General features: G+C 48.4%; 4 protein-coding genes across 8 annotated transcripts; 2 read left to right on the forward strand and 2 right to left on the reverse strand.

Annotated features, from left to right (window-relative positions):
• Nucleotides 1–690: 690 nt before the first annotated feature.
• On the forward strand, nucleotides 691–6,162 carry LOC110190164 (uncharacterized). 2 transcript variants are annotated; one of them, XM_020960500.2, is made up of 3 exons: nucleotides 691–737; nucleotides 792–948; nucleotides 3,810–6,162. In XM_020960500.2, exons 2-3 carry the CDS (start codon nucleotides 888–890, stop codon nucleotides 5,963–5,965), a joined length of 2,217 nt encoding a protein of 738 aa, XP_020816159.2. In that variant the 5' UTR covers nucleotides 691–737; nucleotides 792–887; the 3' UTR covers nucleotides 5,966–6,162. The 2 variants fall into 2 exon arrangements, with proteins under 2 accessions (XP_020816159.2, XP_086684506.1); XM_086828380.1 differs by lacking the exons at nucleotides 691–737; nucleotides 792–948 and adding an exon at nucleotides 2,976–3,330.
• Nucleotides 6,163–7,366: 1,204 nt separating this feature from the next.
• Liprin-beta (liprin-beta 1) lies at nucleotides 7,367–10,321 on the reverse strand. Its single transcript, XM_020960543.2, has 3 exons — nucleotides 9,818–10,321; nucleotides 8,796–9,739; nucleotides 7,367–8,737 (listed from the first exon to the last, which is right to left on the reverse strand). Exons 1-3 carry the CDS (start codon nucleotides 10,016–10,018, stop codon nucleotides 7,840–7,842), a joined length of 2,043 nt encoding a protein of 680 aa, XP_020816202.2. The 5' UTR covers nucleotides 10,019–10,321; the 3' UTR covers nucleotides 7,367–7,839.
• Nucleotides 10,285–12,057, forward strand: Vps36 (vacuolar protein sorting 36). The gene is made up of 3 exons (XM_020960544.2): nucleotides 10,285–10,769; nucleotides 10,831–11,556; nucleotides 11,614–12,057. Exons 1-3 carry the CDS (start codon nucleotides 10,674–10,676, stop codon nucleotides 11,989–11,991), a joined length of 1,200 nt encoding a protein of 399 aa, XP_020816203.2. The 5' UTR covers nucleotides 10,285–10,673; the 3' UTR covers nucleotides 11,992–12,057.
• Nucleotides 12,058–12,112: 55 nt separating this feature from the next.
• Nucleotides 12,113–21,186, reverse strand: Spt20 (transcription factor Spt20 homolog). Of its 4 annotated transcripts, none has more exons than XM_086828360.1 (8): nucleotides 20,819–21,186; nucleotides 20,540–20,729; nucleotides 19,447–20,469; nucleotides 17,321–19,375; nucleotides 16,953–17,253; nucleotides 15,311–16,894; nucleotides 14,531–14,788; nucleotides 12,113–14,464 (listed from the first exon to the last, which is right to left on the reverse strand). In XM_086828360.1, the coding sequence occupies exons 2-8, from the start codon at nucleotides 20,573–20,575 to the stop codon at nucleotides 14,067–14,069; spliced, it is 5,655 nt and encodes a 1,884-aa protein (XP_086684486.1). In that variant the 5' UTR covers nucleotides 20,576–20,729; nucleotides 20,819–21,186; the 3' UTR covers nucleotides 12,113–14,066. The 4 variants fall into 4 exon arrangements, 2 of the variants coding, with proteins under 2 accessions (XP_086684486.1, XP_020816469.2); XM_020960810.2 differs by having other exon boundaries at nucleotides 12,113–14,467; XR_015270667.1 differs by having other exon boundaries at nucleotides 12,560–14,467; nucleotides 14,531–14,960.
• Nucleotides 21,187–21,381: the final 195 nt, after the last annotated feature.

Below are 21,381 nucleotides of genomic sequence, written 5' to 3' on the forward strand. Positions count from 1 at the left end.
TCATACTTGTTGGTAAGTTTATTCGTGTTCGTAAGTAACTTCCACAAATAATGTTCCTAAGTGGCCTAAATATTCGCAGATGCTTTCTTGCATGTAGCTTACCGGGCATATAATTCTAAATTTGGGATGTTGTTAGATTTGAACTAGGCCGTTTCCAATTCATCCAATCTGTCGTAATCGTAAATGTATTTCCATGGAATTATGTGCAAAGGATTTACGAAATGAACATTTTTGCGATTGTTTTTGTGGTAGTTTAGTAGAAATCGAAACTCTTACATTTTTTATTAAACCACCTTACCCATTAAGTGTATTCGTGATATATTCTTATTCTTGGATAAAGCCTGCTAAGAAGTCTCACTTAAAAACACAAACATTTGCCAAAAACGAAAATCATTTGCCAAATTATTAAAAGAAAATCGGAAATCAAAATGCTAATGGTGAACTTAAGGCAAGGCCAGAGCTACTCGTACTTAGAAGTCGCAGCAAACATCATTCTGTGTGTGCCTCGAGACAGCCAAAAGTGTGTGGGCGTCCGAAGTGGCAGTTATGGCCATAAATACAAATATGTTCGTTCGCGCAAGCAGGTATTGATCGAAATTGCCGCTGACTGAGAGTGTAGCTCGGTAACATGCTCGCAGATAGCCGCAGCAACAGCAGTCGCACAGCCACAGCTGCCGAATAGATGTGCAATTTTCAAGAGCTCCGCAGCCGCAGGTTGGACGCCGCTCGCCGGTGATGTAAGCCCCGATTCCAGCTCGCCGTACCGCCGTCTGACCGCCGTCTACTTGTAGAATGTAAAGCGTCTGCAGGTCGCGCAAACTCGCCCACCCACTGCCACTGGTCGCTGCACGGTGAGGCGAGCTGCGCGAAGTTCTGGCTTGCACGCGATGCGAGGCAGCAGTCGAAAGCCGAACGACGGGGAATGTCATTCTATCCAGCTCGATACGGGTAGGTATTGCGCGATCGACAGGGTGCCCTATCGACGGTTGATGTCCAAATGTGTTGTTAGAAGAACGCTGCCCCAGAAGGTGTGTTTTCGCTTATTGATGGCAAATGGCTAACGCGATTTGTGCTTTGCATTCCGGATTCCGCCCGTCGTCTGCGACTGCGTAGCGGGAAAGTGATTCAAAGTGACTTAATACGCTTCGCTTCGTCTTGTAATTCGCAACAAATCATAATGAATCGACCAATAACATTGCCTTGTTTATATCTCAAAACAATTATTATGACAATAATAATGTGCAAACATCTAGCAATTCAATAACTCAAAAACGCAAACTATTCTAATGAAGTCCAATGATACATTATGAAATAATTAGCTATTTATTGTTACGCTAGAAAGTATGCAACAACATTATGAACGGGTATGTCAAGGTCAGGAATCGCCACTTCTATTTCGGGACTTCTGTTGAACGTTTATGACGTAATTGCATCCTATTTAATTGACCAGAGCACAGCTGACTGGTGTTTTTTTTTTTGTTCAACCCAATGACCAGAAAAAGAAAAAGTGGCTAAAAGAAATATAGCAAACTTGGTTAATAATAGTTCGTTAACTCTAAAGTTCTGTTTCTATTCTTACTGTTAAGTTTTCACTTTATTTAAAGATCAGATTAGGAAAATTTGGTTTACAGCTATATCAATGTGTGAGATAACTTTGACAGGGATCCGAACTCTTTGTCAAATCTTTTCGAATCGGCAGTGGAACAAAAGACTTCAGAGACAGCTATCGGAGACTTTGACAGTGAGGGCAGAAACCGGCCCTTAAAGTGGCTCGATAAAAATGCAATGCATTCGCCCTGGTGGGATTTCTCCTTGATGTAAAGGAGAGATTCTCTGACTTTTGAGTTTGGGTTCAGTGGAAAGTATCATTTAAACAAATTCCAGAGTTCAAGACACTATAAACTAGGTATAGGACGGACAAATCGACTGTTGATGCTGATCAATACACTTTATAGGATCGAATATGACTCCAAACATCTGTCATAAATAATAATATCCTGCAAGGGTATAAAAACAGGCCTTATTTACAAATCCTGATGTCTTTATCTATCATTGGAATATTATCAATAAAATTTGAAAATGGAGCCGGCGGTCAATTCGGTGGTTACCAAAATAGACTAATAATACATATTAAAATAAACTTTTAACCCAAAAAAGATTCCTCCGACCTCGTTTTTACAAAATATTTATACTTTTTTTTCGTTTTAATGTAATAATGAAAATATGAATGAATACTATTTCCAGAAGAAAGAAACACGCGGAATCTTTGATATAAATGAAATGGTACTGTCTCCAGGGCAATCGAAAGGTGACCCATATTTGAATGAGTTCTGCCCAAAATAGAGCTCCGCCTCTAACAGTTGTCTATTTTGGGAGGTGTTTTTCTTTTCCTTTTCCGAAAACTCATAATCCGAAAGAGGCGCAGTCGATTCTTAGTTGCCCTAACCCGAAGTAGCAGAGAGCTATAAATAAAATGCCATCAAAAACGCGTATTTCACGGAGAGTGTCGGGGAAAACAACTTGCACACCTTGGCTGGCTGGCGGCAGAGAAAGAGAATGAAAATGAATTTGAGGTGGCCGTAATCGAAAAGGAGGAAAACCCACCCTCAACCCACCCATTATCTCGAATTAATCCCTTCAAATTCGGTTCACAATGGCCTCTATCCAGAGTGAATGCCACGCAGACTCATTTTCACCGTGATCTGCCGGCAACTAGGAGGGCGGGAGTACGAAGAGCTCATGAATGAAAAACAGCGTATACGTTTTCGAATTCTCCGACTTTCTGCGGATTGTGGGGATTGGATGTGCGGCCGATCGACCAGAAGGCGGCTATATGGCCGGCAACAAGTTGAATTTTTCTAAAAATGAACGCACACGAAATAGCTTCGTCTTTGGCGTTAAATTCAGACAACGACACCGCGAAGAAGCGACAACGCATCTCTGCCGAAGAGCGGAGGAATTTGATTTTCATTGCTGCTGCTCGTCGTGCCCGCTGTTTTCCTCTATTGTGTGTGGGTCGTGCTCTCCGCAGCGGTCCATCTAAGGAGCATATTCCGAAGAAGCGATGCTTTCCGCGACTCGGCTTCCCGCAACTAGTTGCGTTTTGGATGTCAACACGATGTACACGCGTACAGTGGCGGTGCTGGTGATCCGACTGCCAGGGGAGCGTGAAGTGAATTGCAGACCTAAACTGCCACTGGTCCGATCCGAGGGAATCCTTTGAGAGCCACCAGCTAGCAGACTTGACAGCCAAAGACTGATTTGAAGCCGGCCCCAAGAGCCAATTCCCATTTTCTGGGCACCTTTCTGTACAAACACAAGCACACAAAGGTAAACCACACTGCCCACTGCTCGCCACACCCATCACCCTTCACCCATCACCCGTCAGGTGAAACCTCGGGTTCAAACCTTAAATTCGTTTCCCGTCCAATCGCGCCGAGAAATTAGACCATTTATGGGCATTCTTTTAGCCCGAGGAATCGAATTTCATGCACAAAAACAACATTTCGGTTTCGGAGCGAAATTTCCCAGTGCATATGTGTGAGAGAGCGCCACTGGCTGGCCACGTCCCTCTTAGACATTTAAATAGAATTACCGCTGCTCAGGAGAGCTAGCGCGTGCTCGGTCCCCGTGTCCGTCTCTGCCGTCTGCCGTCTGCCGTCTTCATCTGCCGGCGATCACGATCAACAGAACAACAAAGCTGGGGGAAAACGTGTGTGTCTGCCTTGTCACGTATACGTATACGTATACGTTATATTACAACCGGGTTACCACTCTCTCCTAACGTCTTCCGCCTTCTCTTTCCGCAGGCAGGATCAGCAGCATGCAGGAACTAGCGAGAGCGTGCGAGCTTACCGGCAGCAGTGGCCAAGACGACTTGGTGCCCGTAGCTCCCGCCACCAGCCACCTGGAGCAGCTGCTGCCCACCATCAAGCTGGAGCACCACGACCTGGAGTGTTGGCTTCCCACGCCGGAGCACGCGCATCAACGATTAGACCTCAACAGCACCCACTTGCTCCTACAGGGCTCAGACGATCCCCTGATCTCGCATGGCGCCTCTAATGACGCGCACGACGAGGACCACCCCTTCAAGACGCTGATGGCGCGCAAGAGAATCGTCTCTGGGCAGCCCCATAACGGCACATGCAGCCAGCTGACCAAGCAGCAGCTGAAGGCCAATCTTCTGATGGGCAACCGCAAGTCGAATAAACAACTAACGTGCCCGGAAGAGCCCTCGACTCCGTCCTTACAAAAGACACAGAAGCCGAACCAAAGCCAGGCGCCGAACAGGTCTCGGAAGCGGAACAACTCCACGGGGGCCATGAAACTGCGTTTCCATCACCAGGCCCTGCCCGCAGAATATGCCGCCCACTACGAAGCCACCCAGTCCCGTCAGCAGCAGCGGCCAGTGCTCCCACAGCCACCTCCTCCTCCCAGTCAGTCCCACGAGAACGTACGCAGCTGGCTGCGGAAAATCGCAGAAATCCAGCGCAGTGCCGAACGCCAGCAGCAGAAGCTGCCGCCACAGGCTCCTCGATCGGGACCACCGCCCTCGAGAGTGTCACCCTTCCCGCCGGTAACTTCGACAAAGAGCTCCGAGCTAACCGCAAACCCGAAGCGGAACTCTCTCAAGTACGCCGACCTGCCCTACATGGGGGAAATCACTCTGGATAACTATAAGCCACGGCGCGGACGGAAGCCCAAGAAAGCGGATATCTGCCACTTGATATACAAAAATTATGGCACTATTGTTCCGGCTAATGTGGCGGCGATGCCAATGAGCGCCGCTCCGCCAACGTCCACTGCCACGATCGTTTTGCCTGCAGAGGAGCCTCTGAACCTCTGCCTGCGGGACCAAAGCGGAGATCGGTATTCCATCTCCAGCGGCGACAGCGAAAAGCCCACCACCACGACTGCGACGGACTGTGGCCTCTCCTCCCACCGGACATCACCTTTGGATGTAGTGAAGCCGTTGACCCTCGAACTGGCTGAGAGCGAGAAGCCTCCCATGTCCACCGCCAAGTTACTTTTCCAACCTGTGGGCCTCTACTATCAGCAGCTGGTGGAGTCATGCAGCCTTGGCGGGGTTACCCTGCCCTTGGAGACCATAGAGAAGGACAATCAGCTTTCTCTTAAGATTCCCATACCAAGCGGGTTCTTTGCCAATGAGGCCACGCCGTTAACGATGCGTAAAAGAAAGCGCTCCGCCATATTTATCCCGCCCGTGCCTGCCGAACACTCGGCCAGCCCTCCCACTGAGGTCAGCATCTGCAAGTTTAAGTTCACGGGCGGAGCCAAGCCCACGCTGCAGGAAAAGAAAATGCTTTCGGTGGACGCGGAGGGCAACTACCGCTACTACAACGGCACCGGAGACAAGACCATGCGGGGCTATGAGTTCATCTCCCGGGACCAACAGCAGCATCTACAGCAGCATCAGCTTCAGGGCCAGGAGAAACTGTTCCTGGACATACCACCACCGTCGACGGACCTGAGTTTGGAGCAATTACACATACCCCCGGAGTCGCCGACATCATCGATGCTCCTGCCGAGCAGCAACCACTTGGCACCCGCCGTGGCACCGCACAGTCCAGTCTCGCCGCACTCCAGCTCACAAAGTCCGATGCCAGGTGCGGTTTGTCCAGGTCAGCTACCGGGTCAGCTACCCTCCACGGAGAGCGAGCGCAAGAGACGATTGTCGCGCCGTTCGAAGCAGCGAGAGAAGCTTGAGAAGACCTTCAAGGAGAAGGGCTTCCTAATCCAGACCCAGCAGCTACAGTCCGCGGAGGGAGCCACCTACTGCAAGTTCAGACAGTTGAAGAAGTTCACACGCTACCTTTTCCGGAACTGGAAGGACCACATACCTGAGAGCGATTTGGCCAAGCACCATGGCGGTGGTCGGGAAAAGAGTGAGGCTGTCGGTAACCTGTTGAGTCAAGAGAGCCAGTCCGCCGGCCAGGCCATGTGAGGCTCCTTGGAGACACAAAGCACTGCCAAAGATTTAGTTTAAGATCAGACATGGTTGTGATGGGGTGGAGAAGAGCAAGCCATGCCAATTCCGTCCATGTAGGCTGCCCAACAACGCGATCAATGATTTTCAGCCACGTTTCCTAGTCGTTCATCAGTTCTTTAGTGCCTAATAAAGTGTTTTTCCTAACAAATAAACCGAATATTTTAATCTTAAAGAGAAAGCAAGCTGCCTTTGGCACGCCAAAGTTTGTATACCCTTGCAGATTGCAATTCGATCACTAATAATAAATACAATAGAAATTATAGCTGTTCGTGTTCAAAACAACGAAATAATTTCTACTTTCATTACAGTCACCTACAAGTATACTAATTATATTTACAGTTTTACTGTTACAATTTTAAATTCACAGTTTGCCATTTTCCTCCTTTAACAATAGTTTCTACGGCAGATATATGATATAGTAGTCCGATTTTCATAAAATTAAATACCTTTTTAGTATATTAAACCAAATAGTCCCATAATTATTCAGTTCCTAAATTTCTTGTATACGCTCCAGACAGCACTGCTTTATCATACCAATAAATTACTACGCAACTATGAAAATTACAACTTTGAAAATAATACAAATATTGCACCGGAACTCTTAGCCTAAATTTATATTCTCAAGACCAAAATAAACTTAACACCAGAAAGAGAGTTTACTTCGGCACGCCGATTATAAATTATATATATTTTTGTTAGAAAGAAAAACAAATAATTCCTACTTTTATTACTGTCTCACCTATATTTATTATATTTACAGTTGTCAGTTACATTTTGACATTCCCAGTTTAGCATTTTCCTATATATCGAACGATCGTTTGTATATTAAAACTGAAATTCTAAAATAATATAAATGGCTACATCTCAAATTTAATGAAAGAGAGACGGACATGGCTATTTGGATCGACTCGGCTGTTGATGCTGATCAAGAATATATATAAATTTGATATGGTCGGAGCAGACTGAAATTTAATACCCTGCAATGGTAAAACATAAAGTAAACTTCATTTCAATATAAAAATGGTAATCTTGCTTGCCCATCTACGAGCGAATTCATTCTACGTGTGTATAGTTAATCACTAAATCGGTAAAAAAAAAATTCAAGTCCAATTCCCGGGTATTTACTTGATTTCATTGGTTATATCCCTATAGCATTACCACCAAGTGGAATTAATTTCAATATTTTAAGTAACTAAAACGATATTTCTATCGCTATATATTTTATCCCAAAAACTAATAAGATGTCCACAAAAGCTATCGAAATTATCTGCTGTTCGAGTGATATTACCAGATCGAATGTCCAGAACGAAGAAAGATTTTGCTCCCTATACCTTTCTTTTTTCAAACATACATATGTAAAAGGCATCGTTGTTTTTATTTTACAAAATATCCGTTAATACAATTACGGGTTAGTACAAAAAATAAACTCCAATATGGGCTTTACGTCTAAAATGTTAGGTTCGCTCTTATTTCAATGCCGTTGAAAATACTTGTCGTTAACACCGCTCGAGGCTGCTCGATGCTGAAAATGTCCGTGCGCTCCGAAACCAGATTAGCCTAATTTTAGTTACAGTTAATTTAGTTAAAGTAGAATATCCGAAATGATGATGGCATATGGCATTCAAATGTTTGGGTAAGGGGATCTGCTCGAATTCATTCGATAGACACTTGGAAGAGTGGGCAAGCCCAGATATAGTTTTGCTAATATTGTCGATTGATTTGTTGATTTGGTTACTTGCTTTCTTAAGTTGGCAGTTCGCTTGAGCTTACAACTATATAAGCAATTTTGCTTGAAATTGATTTGTGCGTTTGTCTTGTCGAGTGCATCATTAATTCGAGCTCATTGAGCCCTCGTGGTCCTTGGTACCATCAACCAAAATTGATTCCGGCACTCTTGCATTCATGGGGCACACATACTCTGTCCAGTCAATGTCGCTTTGGCTCTTTGAACTCTTGCGACGCTTTAACGAGAATTGTGTTCGTTTAACCGGCTTTAGCTTAGCAGTAATGCTCAGCGGTTGATACCCGGGCACCGATTCGGCATCGCGTTTACTAAGAATGACCGGACGACCCACCAGCTCCTTGAAATGCATAGCCAAGTGGCGGCGCAGGAGTGACTTACTCGGCGGTATCGACAGCAAGTCGGCCAGCAGGTCCGCATTGAAACGTGCTTCGTAGAGCATTAGAGCCCCATGGACGCCAGCACCGCGCAGATTGGGCGTATACTCGGACAGGTCTATGGTCTGCAGCCAACCCATGATGCGGTGCGCTGTCCACAACTCCACATTGTCCCTGTCGGGATTGCCAGCGGCCTCATCCTCGCTTGCCGCTTTCAGTGAGCGTCTAATTAAACCCTCTGGGTTCCAGGACATGCGGCGCATACACAATATACCTGCCCGCAGCGAGGATATGTGCAGGCAGGAGCTCACATGCAACTGGGACAGATCCTCGAGCGTAAGGCGGTGCAGCATTCGCCCATCAACCTTGGCCTGCATAAAGTAATCCTTGTACTGCGGCAGTCCAATGTCGTCAAGCCATCGCAGAACCCATGCCACATCCAAGCTGGCCGACTTTAAGGTTAACTCATCGAATTCCTTTCCCGTGATGTCGTCGATGGCCAGCATGATTTTCTTGCGGTGGATCGGCAGCTTTAAATTAAGCTCACGTTCAATATCCACAGGCGAGGCGGTGAAAAACGACACCGATGGGTTATCTCTTAGCCATTTACTAAAAATGAAAGTCGGTACAAGATACCAATATCTGCATTCCCAATTGACCAACTCACCGACAATTATCCTCGTAGCAACCCAGACCCATGTGAGAGAGCCAGCTGCACACCTCCTGTGCTCCCCAGGTGGTCCAGTGCTTTTCATTCTCACCGAACAGAGGCGTCTGGGCACTCCATTCGATGCGTCCGCCCGCTGTGGCTCTGGAACCGCCGCGTCGGAACTCGGGTTCTGCCTGCTCCAAGGCTGTGAGTTCACAGTTGCTGCTGTTGCTGCGCCGCAGCTTACCGAGAATGTTGCGCAAGCCGCGGGCAGACCGTTCCCGCAACTTCGGCGATGGAGTGAACTGTGACATGAAACTGGATGTCATAGTCTCGTCGGCGTGGTGAGCATTGTCTTCGATCAGAATTTGCTCGTTTGAAGCGAAGGCTACGTTCCGTTGTTTTCCGCTACTATTTGCGTTTACATCCAAGATACGACTGTTGTTGTTGTTGTTTCCCAGCTTGCCATGGGATCGTGGTAGGCTGTGGAACTGCGGCTTTATCTGATGGCGCAGCGCAGAGGGAGGTGTCTTCGGGGATCCCATGAAGGATTTCTGATTTATGTTGCTCAAACTGCCATAGGGCATATTGCCACCTACTGCGGAACCATCGTTGGCCTGCTCCAATGCCGTGCGATGTAGTTTAAGTTCACTTAAGGCACTCATTAACTCGAGCTTCTGCGTTTCGAGAGCGGACCGGGAAATCATTTGTCGCTGCAGCATCTCCTCCTTGCTGCACAACTGCTGAGTCTTCTCCGTGATCAGCCCCTCCAGCTCGATGATCTTGTCCGCCTGCTCTGACACTCGCTCTGCCAGCATTTGGTACTGGAGAGCCAATCCCTCTTTGTCGCGCTGCAGCCGCCGCATTCTCTCGTCGGAGTCCTGACGAGGTATGTGCGTCTCCAACCAGTCGCTGATGATGGCGGCGGTGACAGGATCAGGGGCCGGAGCAGCCAGTCCTACCTACAGCAGTAAATACATACATAAGCATGTAAGAGAACCCGGGATGTATACATAGGCGTTATCTCCACTGTGACTCACCTGTTGCAGGGCGAGAGCCAAAGTCTTGGCCGTCGATAAGACATTGGTGGCCGAAATCAAGTTGCGCTCGCTCAGCGTCAGAGAAGACCCTGCAGCTGCTGCTGCGACGGAGCCAGCCTGGGTCGTGGTGCTTGATATGAGACCATCCATTTGCTGTAGAGCCGCCTCCAGCATTTTGCTGCCCTCGGTCACAGCCGCCATGTAGTCCGACTTAAGCCTCGCTAATCCCGGGTAATTGATGTGTGGGCTATTTTTGCGGCCTGTGCAGCGTTACATAAGCAGCTCAGGAAAGGCACGTCATTTCGCATAATTATATGAAGTTGCATTCATGGTTATTATATTAATTTTAGCACAAATTGAAAAAAAAAACTATCACAAAAATAGAAGAGCTATTTAACCAGAGTGGCCGTATATTTTGAAGTCCAGATAGCGTTGGTATATTTTTGGTATTTTTTACTTTTTACTCAGTGTTGACAGAAATACATGTGCTAAAATAGCTTAAATTTGTTTTAAGCACAATTGAAAGTGCTTAAATATTTAAATGATTTATTCTAAAACAACTTCTCGCTAAATTGTTGTTTAACCCATCTTAATTTAACGTATAGTTGTGTTTAAATTACTTTTCCTATAGTTTTATAGTTGCGAACTTAGTTCATAAGCTTATGAGCTCAGAAAACGAGATAAATAAAATAGCTAAACTTGCAATACTACTTTTTTATTGACAAATGAAAGAGTTGCACTCACTTTTTTTCGCAGAGAAATGAGACAAGTTTAGAGTGGAATGTATCCACGGAGCAGCTGTGAAACAGCTGCGCTTTAAAAATATAGGGAATAACCAGAAACACAATTTACCGAAATGAACCGCTTCGAGTATGTGGAGGCCCGTCTCAGTTCCAACGAATCGTTCGTCAGCCGTGACAACAAGGTGAAAATATACGATGGGGAGAACAAGGTAGGAGTCGCTCGTCCTTCCAAAGAATCGAACTCAAACCTTTTTTAAATGTTCCTTTCAGACGGAGTTTGAAGAGGGCGAGGTTGTGCTCACCACGCACAGACTGTTTTGGGGTCGACCGGGCGAGATAGCCCGAGCCGCCGTAACCCTTTGCCTGCCACTGAGCTATGTCATATCGCTCAGCGAAGAAACGACAGCCTCCAACTTCTTTGGCAGAAAGACCCGCATAATAATGCACCTGCGACCGCCGTCGCCCGACAAAGGGCCTGGCCCGCTGGACACCAGTCGTGCTACACATATTAAGCTCTCTGGAAAGAACGGCTTGAGCGTTGAGTTCCACAGTGCTCTGAGGGAGACCCTCAATGCGCGCGTCTGGGAGATCTCCCTGACCAGCGAGACGATCGTCAACAACGTGGCCAGCAGCCCCAAATCGGACACTGGTAACGACCAGCTAGCTCGCATTCAGAAGAGAACAGGAATCGGAGGCATTGAGCGTCACTTGGAGGCGAAGGCCAAGGCCACGGATGAGAACATAGCGCTGGCCTTTCAGGATCTTAGTGTGCTAATGGCCATGGCCAAGGACATGGTTGGCATCTCAAAGGCAATCAGCGGCAAGATTCGCGAGCAGAAAGGTGAGATATCTGATGATGAAACTGTGCGCTTTAAGTCCTACCTCATGAGCCTGGGAATCGACGATCCGGTCACCCGTGACAACTTCACCAGCAATACAGAGTACTTCACCAATTTGGCGCAACAGATTTGCGAAGTGCTTCTAGATCCCCTCGAGGTGAGAAATAAGATTACAAAATAGCATCTCCACTCATTAAAGACATGTCTTGCTTAGGAACAAGGTGGTATGATGTCCTTGGCTGATGTCTACTGCCGTATAAATCGGGCTCGAGGACTGGAGTTGTTGTCGCCTGAGGACTTGCTGCACGCCTGCGAGCAGCTTAGTGGACCCATACGCCTTCGCAGTTTTCCCAGTGGAGCTAGAGTCCTTCAGCTGGAGTCGCACGATGATAGCCTAATTGCTGTCGACACTTTGGAGAAGGTCCAAGCAGCCGAGAGTCTGGCAGTGGAGGAACTCGCCAAACAATTGGGAATTTCCCTTTTGCTTGCCAAGGAGAGGCTACTGGTTGCCGAACGTCTGGGCAGCGTGTGCCGGGACGAGTCCATAGAAGGTCTCCGTTTCTATCCCAATCTTCTGTTAAACCGCGACTAATTGAACTGTGCTTACTAACTAACTAAAAAAAAAGCTTGATAAATAAATGGCTTAAATTAAAACTAAGAACGGTTGAATTATTATGTCAGATACCCTGTAAGACACACATTTTGAGCCTCCATTTTTATAGTATAGATTTCACACTTTATTGATTAACGGAGATTTAGCTGACTTTGTCGGCTCTTCATTTGTTGATCTTTGTTTAGTCGTAATTTCTGCTTAGTTTTCGTCTCAGGAGTTCTCATCGCAATCAGTTTAATGAAAAGTTTCTACAGTCAGGTATTTTGATAAGCAGTTAAGATATTCAATGGAAATTACACATTTATATTAATAGTGGCTTTCGTGCTTACATGTACATATAATAGCTTATGCAGCTGCTTAGATTGCTCCACATTGCAGTAATAAATCTTTGAATTGCGTTTCAATAACCATTTGATCAGACCACACGTATGTATATAGTTATCAAGTATGTATTTCACTTTCGAACTCAGGTTTTCGGCCAGTTCTTTACTTTGCTTGAGTAACATTTCCCATTCCAACTTTATATCGATCGCTAGCCTGCTTACTGTACGGTCTGTAATGTTTTCTTTTTATTCTTCTTAAATCACATTTATTATTTAATATTAACATTGAGTAAATTATGCTTGAGTGTGTCGGGTACTGTGGGGTTGGGCAATGGTGAGGTTAGTTTGCGTTCGTTTCGTCTTTTACAGCTGAATTATCGAATCGAACAATGCCAAACAACTACAGCAAAGTTAAATAACATAAATAAAATCGTTGCTTAAATGAATATGTAACTTTATACTACAAAAACTTGCGTAGTCGGAAAACGAATTTTTTAGTCAAACAAAGCGTCACGTCACTTTTTACAATCACTCGGCGGCGACTCATAGGCAGCCTTCTTTGTCCAATCCTGTCTCCCGTCTCCTGTCTATAGTTTCATTGTACATTGCGCTATTTAAGAATACGTTGTTTAAATAAGTGATGACTTTTTGTATAATTGGTTTTTCTTTCGGCTTTTAATGTTTCTGTAATTGGAAGTACTAAATTGGTTGAGGCTATGAATTGTACATTACAAGCTAAAATGTGTGTTCTCCTCCTTTGATTAAATAATTAGCAATAATAGTTATAATTTATAATTACAATATGCGTATGATTAATTACTAAAATGAACCCCTAACTTGGTTCACATGATCTTTTTTAAATCGTAATCGTAATAATAAGAATTTCTTTACAATTAATTTACGTGTTTTATTTCCTTTTCTCCTCTCCGATTATTGCTTTTTGTTTTCGCCGCCTACCTTGCCTTACAGCTTCAAATAAGCACTGTTGCGGGGCCAATCTTAGGATCTAACGAAAGGGAGTTGGGAGCCAGATTGGTAGCAAGACATATTGAAACAATTTTTCACATATATCTATACATATATGTGTATATATACAACTAGATAAATATGTATGGTAAGAGTTCTACTACACCTAATTCGTTTCTTCCAAGGGGACACAGTTAACACAAGCAATGCGAACTCCTTTTTAGCTCCATATTTCGTTGCCATGTCCTCATGCAGTTTACACTTACGATTACACATCAAAACATATATATATAACTATGTATAGGGGTATACAATGTATGTACGATAGTATTGATAGGAGGTAACCATAAACCAAAGACCATAAAATAACAAGATGAGTAATGCCATACGATTATTTTGCCCTCGAATTTTTATGCTCTCTTTACGTTCTCTTAAAATATTGTTCAAAGCTCAGAGAGGGAAAACGCTCTAGACCCGAAAGTTTTCGTGTTCAAACCCAGAGGCAGCCGACGATGTGTGCATGCATTCTCGGGAATTCTAGATCTGTACGCCCACATACGCAATTGCATAATCTGTGTATAATCACACATAACACTCTCAACTTTGAGCTAGCTAGGGCTAGAGGGACGCAAATTTGTTTCGGCGTTATGCATCTTGTTATTATAAGGCCTTTGCATAAACTATAATATCAAGCAATGCACAATGCGTAGCACACTCAGTCCCGTTTCGCATATAGAAACTCCCACGCCTTCATTGCTAACGTTTCTACTTTGTCGCATCCGTGGTGGAGCGCCGGCGATTGACTGCAGCCTGCTGTTGCTGCTGTTGTTGCTGCTGCTGTTGCTGCTGCTTGGCCGCCGCCAGAGCCGTTAGCGTCCGTTGGCTGATGGCCCCCGAGGCGGTTGCGGCCCGTCCTGCTATTTGTATATGCTGCATCTGCTGCTGTTGCTGTTGCGACACTTGCATCTGCACTTGGCTGGGGCTGTGAAGAGTTTGCGACGAAACTGTGGCGGTGCTTTGTTGTTGGTTGAGTATTCGGTGTTGTTGTTGCAACTGCTGTTGCTGCTGCATAGGTGCTTTCACTGTTTTCAGTTGCAATTTCTGAGTAGACATCACAATGGAAGCGGCGCTCAGGTTGGCGCTGCTAGTTACCACATTGGCAGCTGCTAACAAGAGAGAGAGTGTGAGGTGAGCTTGTTGAAGTAGAGAGGAAAGCAAATGCTACTTACCATTCACGGGCGTGGTGGCTATCTTGAGCGTGGAGCCTCCTATCTGTCGTTGAGCGGTGATCAGTTGCCTGTTCGGCGCCAATTGCTTAGTGCCAACCACCTGGACGTTACGGGTACGCGGCGGTATCGTGCCCACTAGCTGGATGGCCGCCGTCGTGTTGCTGCCTCCCGACTGAGCCTGCCCTACACCACCACCAACACTTGAGGTACGTATTGTTTGAGGATTTAGTTTTTGTACACCCGCACCGACTATTTGAGCTGTAAGCAGAGAGAGCAGAACGTGGGTGTGCGGGGAGATTTTTTGACTGTTTGGTTGTTTCTGGTAGCAATGAGACGTGTCGAGGGTCAGTGGTCAGTGGTCGGAAGGCGGACGACAGGACGAGTGGTAGGGTCATGGTTATGTGAAGATAATGGACTCTCCAATTTCAAACTGATGGCATGGCATTTTGGGTTAACACACACAAGACACATTGAACGGTTTGGTTAAGTTGCATGAGGGGATCGAATCGAATCGAGTTGTTATCGGGTTTGTGTTGTGTTATGTTGTGGTTTGTTGAAAACGAGAAACGAAACAAAACAGAAACAAAAGAGAACCAAATTAAGCATGTTCAATCAAAAGAAACAGAAATTACGGTATAGATAATATTGTGCAAGTATAAATAAAGATCTGAACGAGAAACCGGATCCTGAGTCACACACATCTTCGGCTTGGCCGAGACACCTCCGCACGGGGCGGAAATTGCACCAAAAGGTTTACCTCACCACTGTGTTTGTACTCACCAATGGGAAGGGTCAGCATGGCGGTGGCGGCGCCAGCTCCTCCACCACCGCCGCCGCCACCGCCGTTGCCACTTGTCCCACTTCCGGCTGCACCGCCGCCGTTATTAGTGATGACCACCGTCTGGGTACCAGACACTGTCGAGGGCAGGCTGACGATAGTGCCAGTGGGTGGCGCGTGTTGCTGTTGCTGCTGGTGCTGGTGCGTAGCCGGCTGAGTTTGCAGCGTTATGGTGTGTGGCAACTGCTGCTGGTGACTGGAGACCGGAACCGATACTAGGACGCTGCGCTGATGGCCCTGCGTTGTGCCCGTGCCCGTGGTCACGCTTCCCGCTTGCTGCTGCTGTTGCTGCGGCTGCTGCTGAAGGCTGTTTCCCGAAAACTGCAGGGAAATGGGTTGCGTGAATCCTGGGATCTGCACTTGTACATTCTGCAGACCCGCAAAGTTGGCCATGGCTCCCTGCAGCTGCGACAGATTGATGCCCTGCAGGTTCAAAGTAGCGGTGGTCTGCTGTTGCTGCTGCTGCTGTTGTTGGGGCGAGGCAGATGGCTGCGGATGCGGACTAGACATTGGCGAGTGTATTGAGGAGGTGGCGGGAGAGTGCACTATGGTTTTGGTAATAAACTGCGGCGTCGCCGATGGCTGTTGGGGCGACATGTGCGGCATGGACACTGCGGACACGTTGGAGGTGACATTGCTAAGTCGCTCCAGCAACGCCTGGTTCTGATGCGTCTGCGACGATTGCGAATGATCTGAGCCCGATGGCGAGGGCGTAGCAGCGTTACTCAGCAGGGCGGACAAGGTTCCACCACCGCCACTTGAGGTGGATGCCAAGTTGTTGGGCACCGCGAATCCGCTAGCATTTGAAGCATTTGAATCGCTGCCAGGCGATGGTGCGGCCATTCCCACGACAATCGCGTTGGGCGGCACGGTGGTGCTGTCCCTCCTCAGCGAACTAAGTATGCGCTGCTGCACCGGCCCAGTGGGGCTCTGAATCCAAGCTGCAGCTGTCGCAGCATTATTGCCCGAAGAGATCACTGTGTAGCTCGTGGTTGGATTCGTCATCACTGCCGGCGGCGAAGCCAGCTGCGAGGCCAGCGCCGACATGGACACTCGCACGGTCTGGCCGCCATCACCCGCCTGTTGGTGGTGCGTCTGCGCCGCTTGGTTCAGATTGACTGCTATCAAATTGCCGGCGGAGTTAGTCCGAAACGTGGTCGTCCCACCCCCGATCTTTCTGTTAGCATTCAGAAGGTTCTGTAGCACCTCGCTCGACTGCTGCTTTCGCTGGGCATTCACCAGCGTCGGCGTGCCACGGGTGGCTTGTACGTATGTAGCTGTGGCTGCATCGGCGGTGGCGGAAGTGGACTGCTGCTGTTGCACCAGCGTCAGCGTCTGCTGTGGTTGCTGCTGTTGCTGCCCAGTGGTAGAGGAGGTGAAAGTGCCGCTGGCCACCGGAGTACTGGTCATTGCGGCTGGCGCACTGTTGAGCAGGTTCAGAATAGATGCGTTGCTGGAGTTTTTGAGCGTTGCAGTGCTACTTCCATTATTGCCGCTAGAAGCTCCAGCATTGCTGCTGATGACCGCTAAAAAATAAAAGTCTGTGAACACCAACTGGCGCAGAGAGAAGCGACATTAACTTACATTGCTGTTGCTGATGTTGTTGCTGCTGCTGTTGCTGTTGCTGCTGGTACTGGTTGGCAGAGTTCATAATGCTGTTAACTATGGCATTTATAGCAGGATTCGGATGTATGGCCGTATTATTGTTCATATTACTATTATTATTATTATTGTTATTGTTATTATTATTATTATTGTTATTATTATTATTGTTATTATTATTATTATTAGTATTATTATTGTTTGTGTTGCTAGTGGCAGTTGTCTGTTGTTGATGTTGCTTCGGCATGATCTGCTGCTGCTGTTGAACTTTTAGCTGCGATTGCTACGGAACAGAATATAATTTAATGAATATAAAAGTGTTAGATTCCAAAGTTTTTAAGTTCTCCTACCAGAATTGACCCACTAGAGTTGAGCTGGGCACGCAATGCGGAATTAGCACCCGATGTGGCCTTCTCCTGCTGCTGCTGCTGCTGGATGGTGGCCGGTTGGATGGTAATACCGGAGTGTTGCAGGGCCTGCGCCAGCTGCTGCTGAGGCTGCTGTTGTACTAAAACCAGGGAACCGTTGCTCAGGCTCACTTGATGAGTGGTTGTGGAGGAATTGCTGAGGCCGGTGGTCAGCTGTTGAAGCTGGATGTGCTGCTGCTGCTGCTGTTGCGTGGCAGTTTGTGTTCCTGCTTGTTGTTGGGCTGGCTCAATAGAGTAAGTTTGATGCTGCTGGACTGGCTGCTGCCGGAAATTTTGCTGCACGTTTATGACATTGCCTCCGGCAAGATTCAAAGTCTTTTGCATGATTTGCTGCCTCGGAAGTGCCACATGGTGCACTGTTGCGGGCAACTGTTGCTGCTGCTGCTGCTGTTGTTGCTGTTGCGGAGGATTACCCACGTGTTGTTGCTGTTGCTGTTGTTGGTGTTGCAACTGTGCTTGCCTCTGCTGCTGTTGTTGCTGCTGCTGCTGCTGCAAAATGATCCGCTGCTCGTTCGTCAGCCCCGTGTGGGTCACAATTGGCACATGTCCGGGTATCAAATGCGTGATCTTGACCGCCTTGCGACCCTCTTCAGTGAAGATCTCGCGGAACTGTTGAATATACCGATTGGCATGAACCCGCGTTCCCAACGCAAAGCGGCACGACTCTCCATTGCGCTCGCCCTCCCTATAGTCCCGGTCCACGTACAACTCGCCCAGATATTCGGCATCGGAGGGACGTTGAAAGATGGACAGCTTGATGTGGTACAGCGCCCGCCGGCCTTCGGTCGCCTCGCGTTCCGTTTCGAGCACGTACTCCTCCACAAGCTGCGGCTGGAAGTTGTGTCGACAGTTGGGCTGGCACCCGTCCTTGCACGCCTCACTGAACTCGTTTAGGGGCTCGAAAGTCTTCGCGTACTTCTCTACGCTAATCACGTGCTCGGGCACCTTAAGATTGGCGGGATAGTCTAGGCAGGGCGGACGAATGGGCCGTATGACCTCGTGGGGTCGCCGGGGTACCTTCGAGGTAAACGAGGAAAGCATGGCTCCAACGAGCGGATTGTTCGTGGGGGCAGTTGCCGGTGTGGCGGTGCCTGTGCCGCTGCTACTACCCGCACGCGGCCGCTGGCGTAGGCGAGCCAGATAGTCGCACAGTTCCAGGCCATGGTGATGTGTAAACTGGTCCAACTTGCGCTTCCGATTGATGGCCGTCTGAGTGAACTTCTTCATTTGGCGGCGCAGTTCGTGGGAATTGAAGAGCTGCCGCTGGTGCTGGGCGTTGATGGCCTGCCTTCCTATGCTTGGATCCGGTTCCAGGCACAGCGGCTCCGCAGTAGCCAACACTAGCTGGCTCTCCAAAGCAAGTTTGTCCTCCGCCGGCAGCTGGCTGCCCATTTGCTGCACTTCCGCGAAGAGGGTGGCGTTTGTGGGCCTGAGCAGGATGTGCTTCATATCACAGATATTCGTTGAGGTGGCAAATGTCTGGCGGAAGTCGCGGATCTGCGCGATGACGCAGCCCGCGTAGAACACGCTTGGCTTCACGTACACCCGTGTCCCCTCGCCGGCGTCCGACAGACTGACGGTCTCTGCGCTGAGCAGATCCATAAGAAACTCAGGTAGCATCTCGCGATCGATGCACTGCAGCAATAGGTCGTTTTCGTATGGCCATCGCAGCACCTCCACCAAACTGTAGTCTTGCTTGACCTGCCCGGTCTCCACTTTGACTTGGCTCTCGTCGGCATTCGTCGTCTTGCTGCGTCCGCTCCGTTGTCCTACAGTTCCCGCACCATCGCCGATGCACTCTTCTTTCAAACCAGTGGCAGACCATTCGTTAGTTTGAGGGTTCAGCATCAGGTTCTCGTCGTAGTGCAGCGCCAAGGAATATCCCTTGTTGCCGGGATAAAGGTTGACAACAATTGTATTGAGTTTTTCCCGCTCCACCAGCCGCTCCAGGGTGAAGGAGCGCGTACGCTGTTTTAGCTAAATTTTGGTAGAGAAAAAATATACAGTAGCATGGGAGCACATACTCGCCGGTACTAATGGCAACTCACCCCGGTCTCAGCGAAATAGTTAAGGTCGTTACTGAGCAGCTGCAGATACAGGTCTCTTATTTTCTCGTGGAGGTTAAAGAACTTGCTGCTGCTGCTCGGCTGACTGACAGACGAAGACGGAGGCTTCGACGAGGAACTGCTACTGCTGTGGCTATTGGAGGAGACAGTGCCGGCACGGGCTGTTTGTACCGACAATGTGTTGGCGACGGAGGAGGGTAGAGCTGAGCTGCGACTAGAGGAGCTGCATTCCTTGCTACTGCTGTTGGACTTTTGGCGCTTGTTCGGCGACGACGTGGGCGATGCCTGGACGTGGTGGTTATGAGACTGGTGAAGGTGATGATGGTGCGAATGGTGTCCGGCGCCACCGGATGATGAATTTGCAGAGGGGGGTCGCTTATCCGGCTTCTTACTAGATGTAACTGCTGCTGTGGCAGGCGTCGCTCCCGTCGAGCTGGTACTCAGGCTCAGGCTCAGGCTGGAGTTGACGCCAGGCGGCGTGGACAGAAGCAAATCGGGAACCACTGGTGAGGGTGACGTGATCGAGTTGAAGTTCGACAACGTCGTGGTGGATGACGAGCACGACGAAGGCGACGGAGCGATCGCTGTGGGCAGTCCGGTGGGCGTGGCCGAGGTGGGCTCCGTGAGTATGCCCAGGGAGCCCCCTGCCCCCGCCCCTTCGGTGGGGGAGTCGTCGTCATCGAAGATGCAGATGGGCGGTTGGGCAGGAATCTGTGGTATGGCCTGCAGCAGGCTGGCCTCCAGGTACGACTTGCTGGTGGTTGCAAAGGTGACCGTGACGGGGGACTGCTGCTGCTGCTGATGAAGCCCAGAGTGTAGATGGTGGTACGACTGCGTCTGCTGCGTTTGTAGCTGATGGTTGGGGGAAGACGCCGTCTGAAACTGCACGAACTGCTGCTGGTGGACACTCGACCCGTGAGCTTGAACCACAGTGTGCGCTATTCCCGAGGCATGGTCAGCATTGTTGGAGCCCTTTAGCTTCTTGAGCGTGTCATTTATGATAAACTATTTGGGTCAAGAGGATAAAGAATTAGTCGGAGAACTCGTACAGCTCTAAGGGAAGTCAGGGTCTTACGTCGGCTTCTTGGCAGGAGGAGTCCAGGCTTTGCATCGTGCCAGCGGATTGCGAGGAGGGTCCGAACTGAGGCAGCACCAATTACCGACGACATCCAAGCCAACGCTGGGGACTGAGTTTGATCGCAGGCCTGGCCAGGATCGGCGTTGTTCGCATTGCGCTCGCAGGTGTCTGTCCCTGTGAATTACAACTGCAGAGCAGAAGCAGAGTCCGTTGTTGTCTCTTACTTTCGCTGTTTCGCTGGCTGCCCGTACACGCACCCGCACTCGCAACACTCACCTGGCTGTGAACCATTCCAGGGAGCGTCTCCCTGGCTGCAGTGTTTTCGGTGAGCCCGACCCGACCGACGATGGATTCTGATATTTCTTCACTCTTTTTCTGCTGCTGCTGCTTTGCGTGACATTTTCTCTCTGCGCCCCTCTGCCGTCGACGACCCTCTTTCTGGCGATGCTGCTCGGCGAAACGGAAAGGTCGCGCGCTGTGGTGCGGTGGGGAGGCGAACGCTGGGCTGGTTCTCTAATAACACGCCGTAAACTGCTCGCTTTTAATTGTTTAAAAACTTTGTTTTAGGATTTTTTGCAATGTAAATGTACTGTACGATTCGTGCCGTGCGAATGCCAACAATCGTAATCGCCTTGCTGCGAATGGCAATTCCTGTAATCGATATACCTGTCGGAAAAACGAAATGAGTGTGGATACACTGGTTACGCCGATGCATAGTATGGCAACACTGGTGACTTGAGGTTCAACACTCTGGCCTTGTTGGTTTAAGAATAAAAGGTCTGGCAACGCTTATTGTAGCGCAACATCCAAATAAAGTACATGTTGCTAAGGACATGGTG

This window comes from Drosophila serrata, unplaced genomic scaffold (assembly GCF_035046125.1).
Source record: "Drosophila serrata isolate PLE 108 unplaced genomic scaffold, ASM3504612v1 contig_17, whole genome shotgun sequence".
NCBI lineage: Eukaryota > Metazoa > Arthropoda > Insecta > Diptera > Drosophilidae > Drosophila > Drosophila serrata.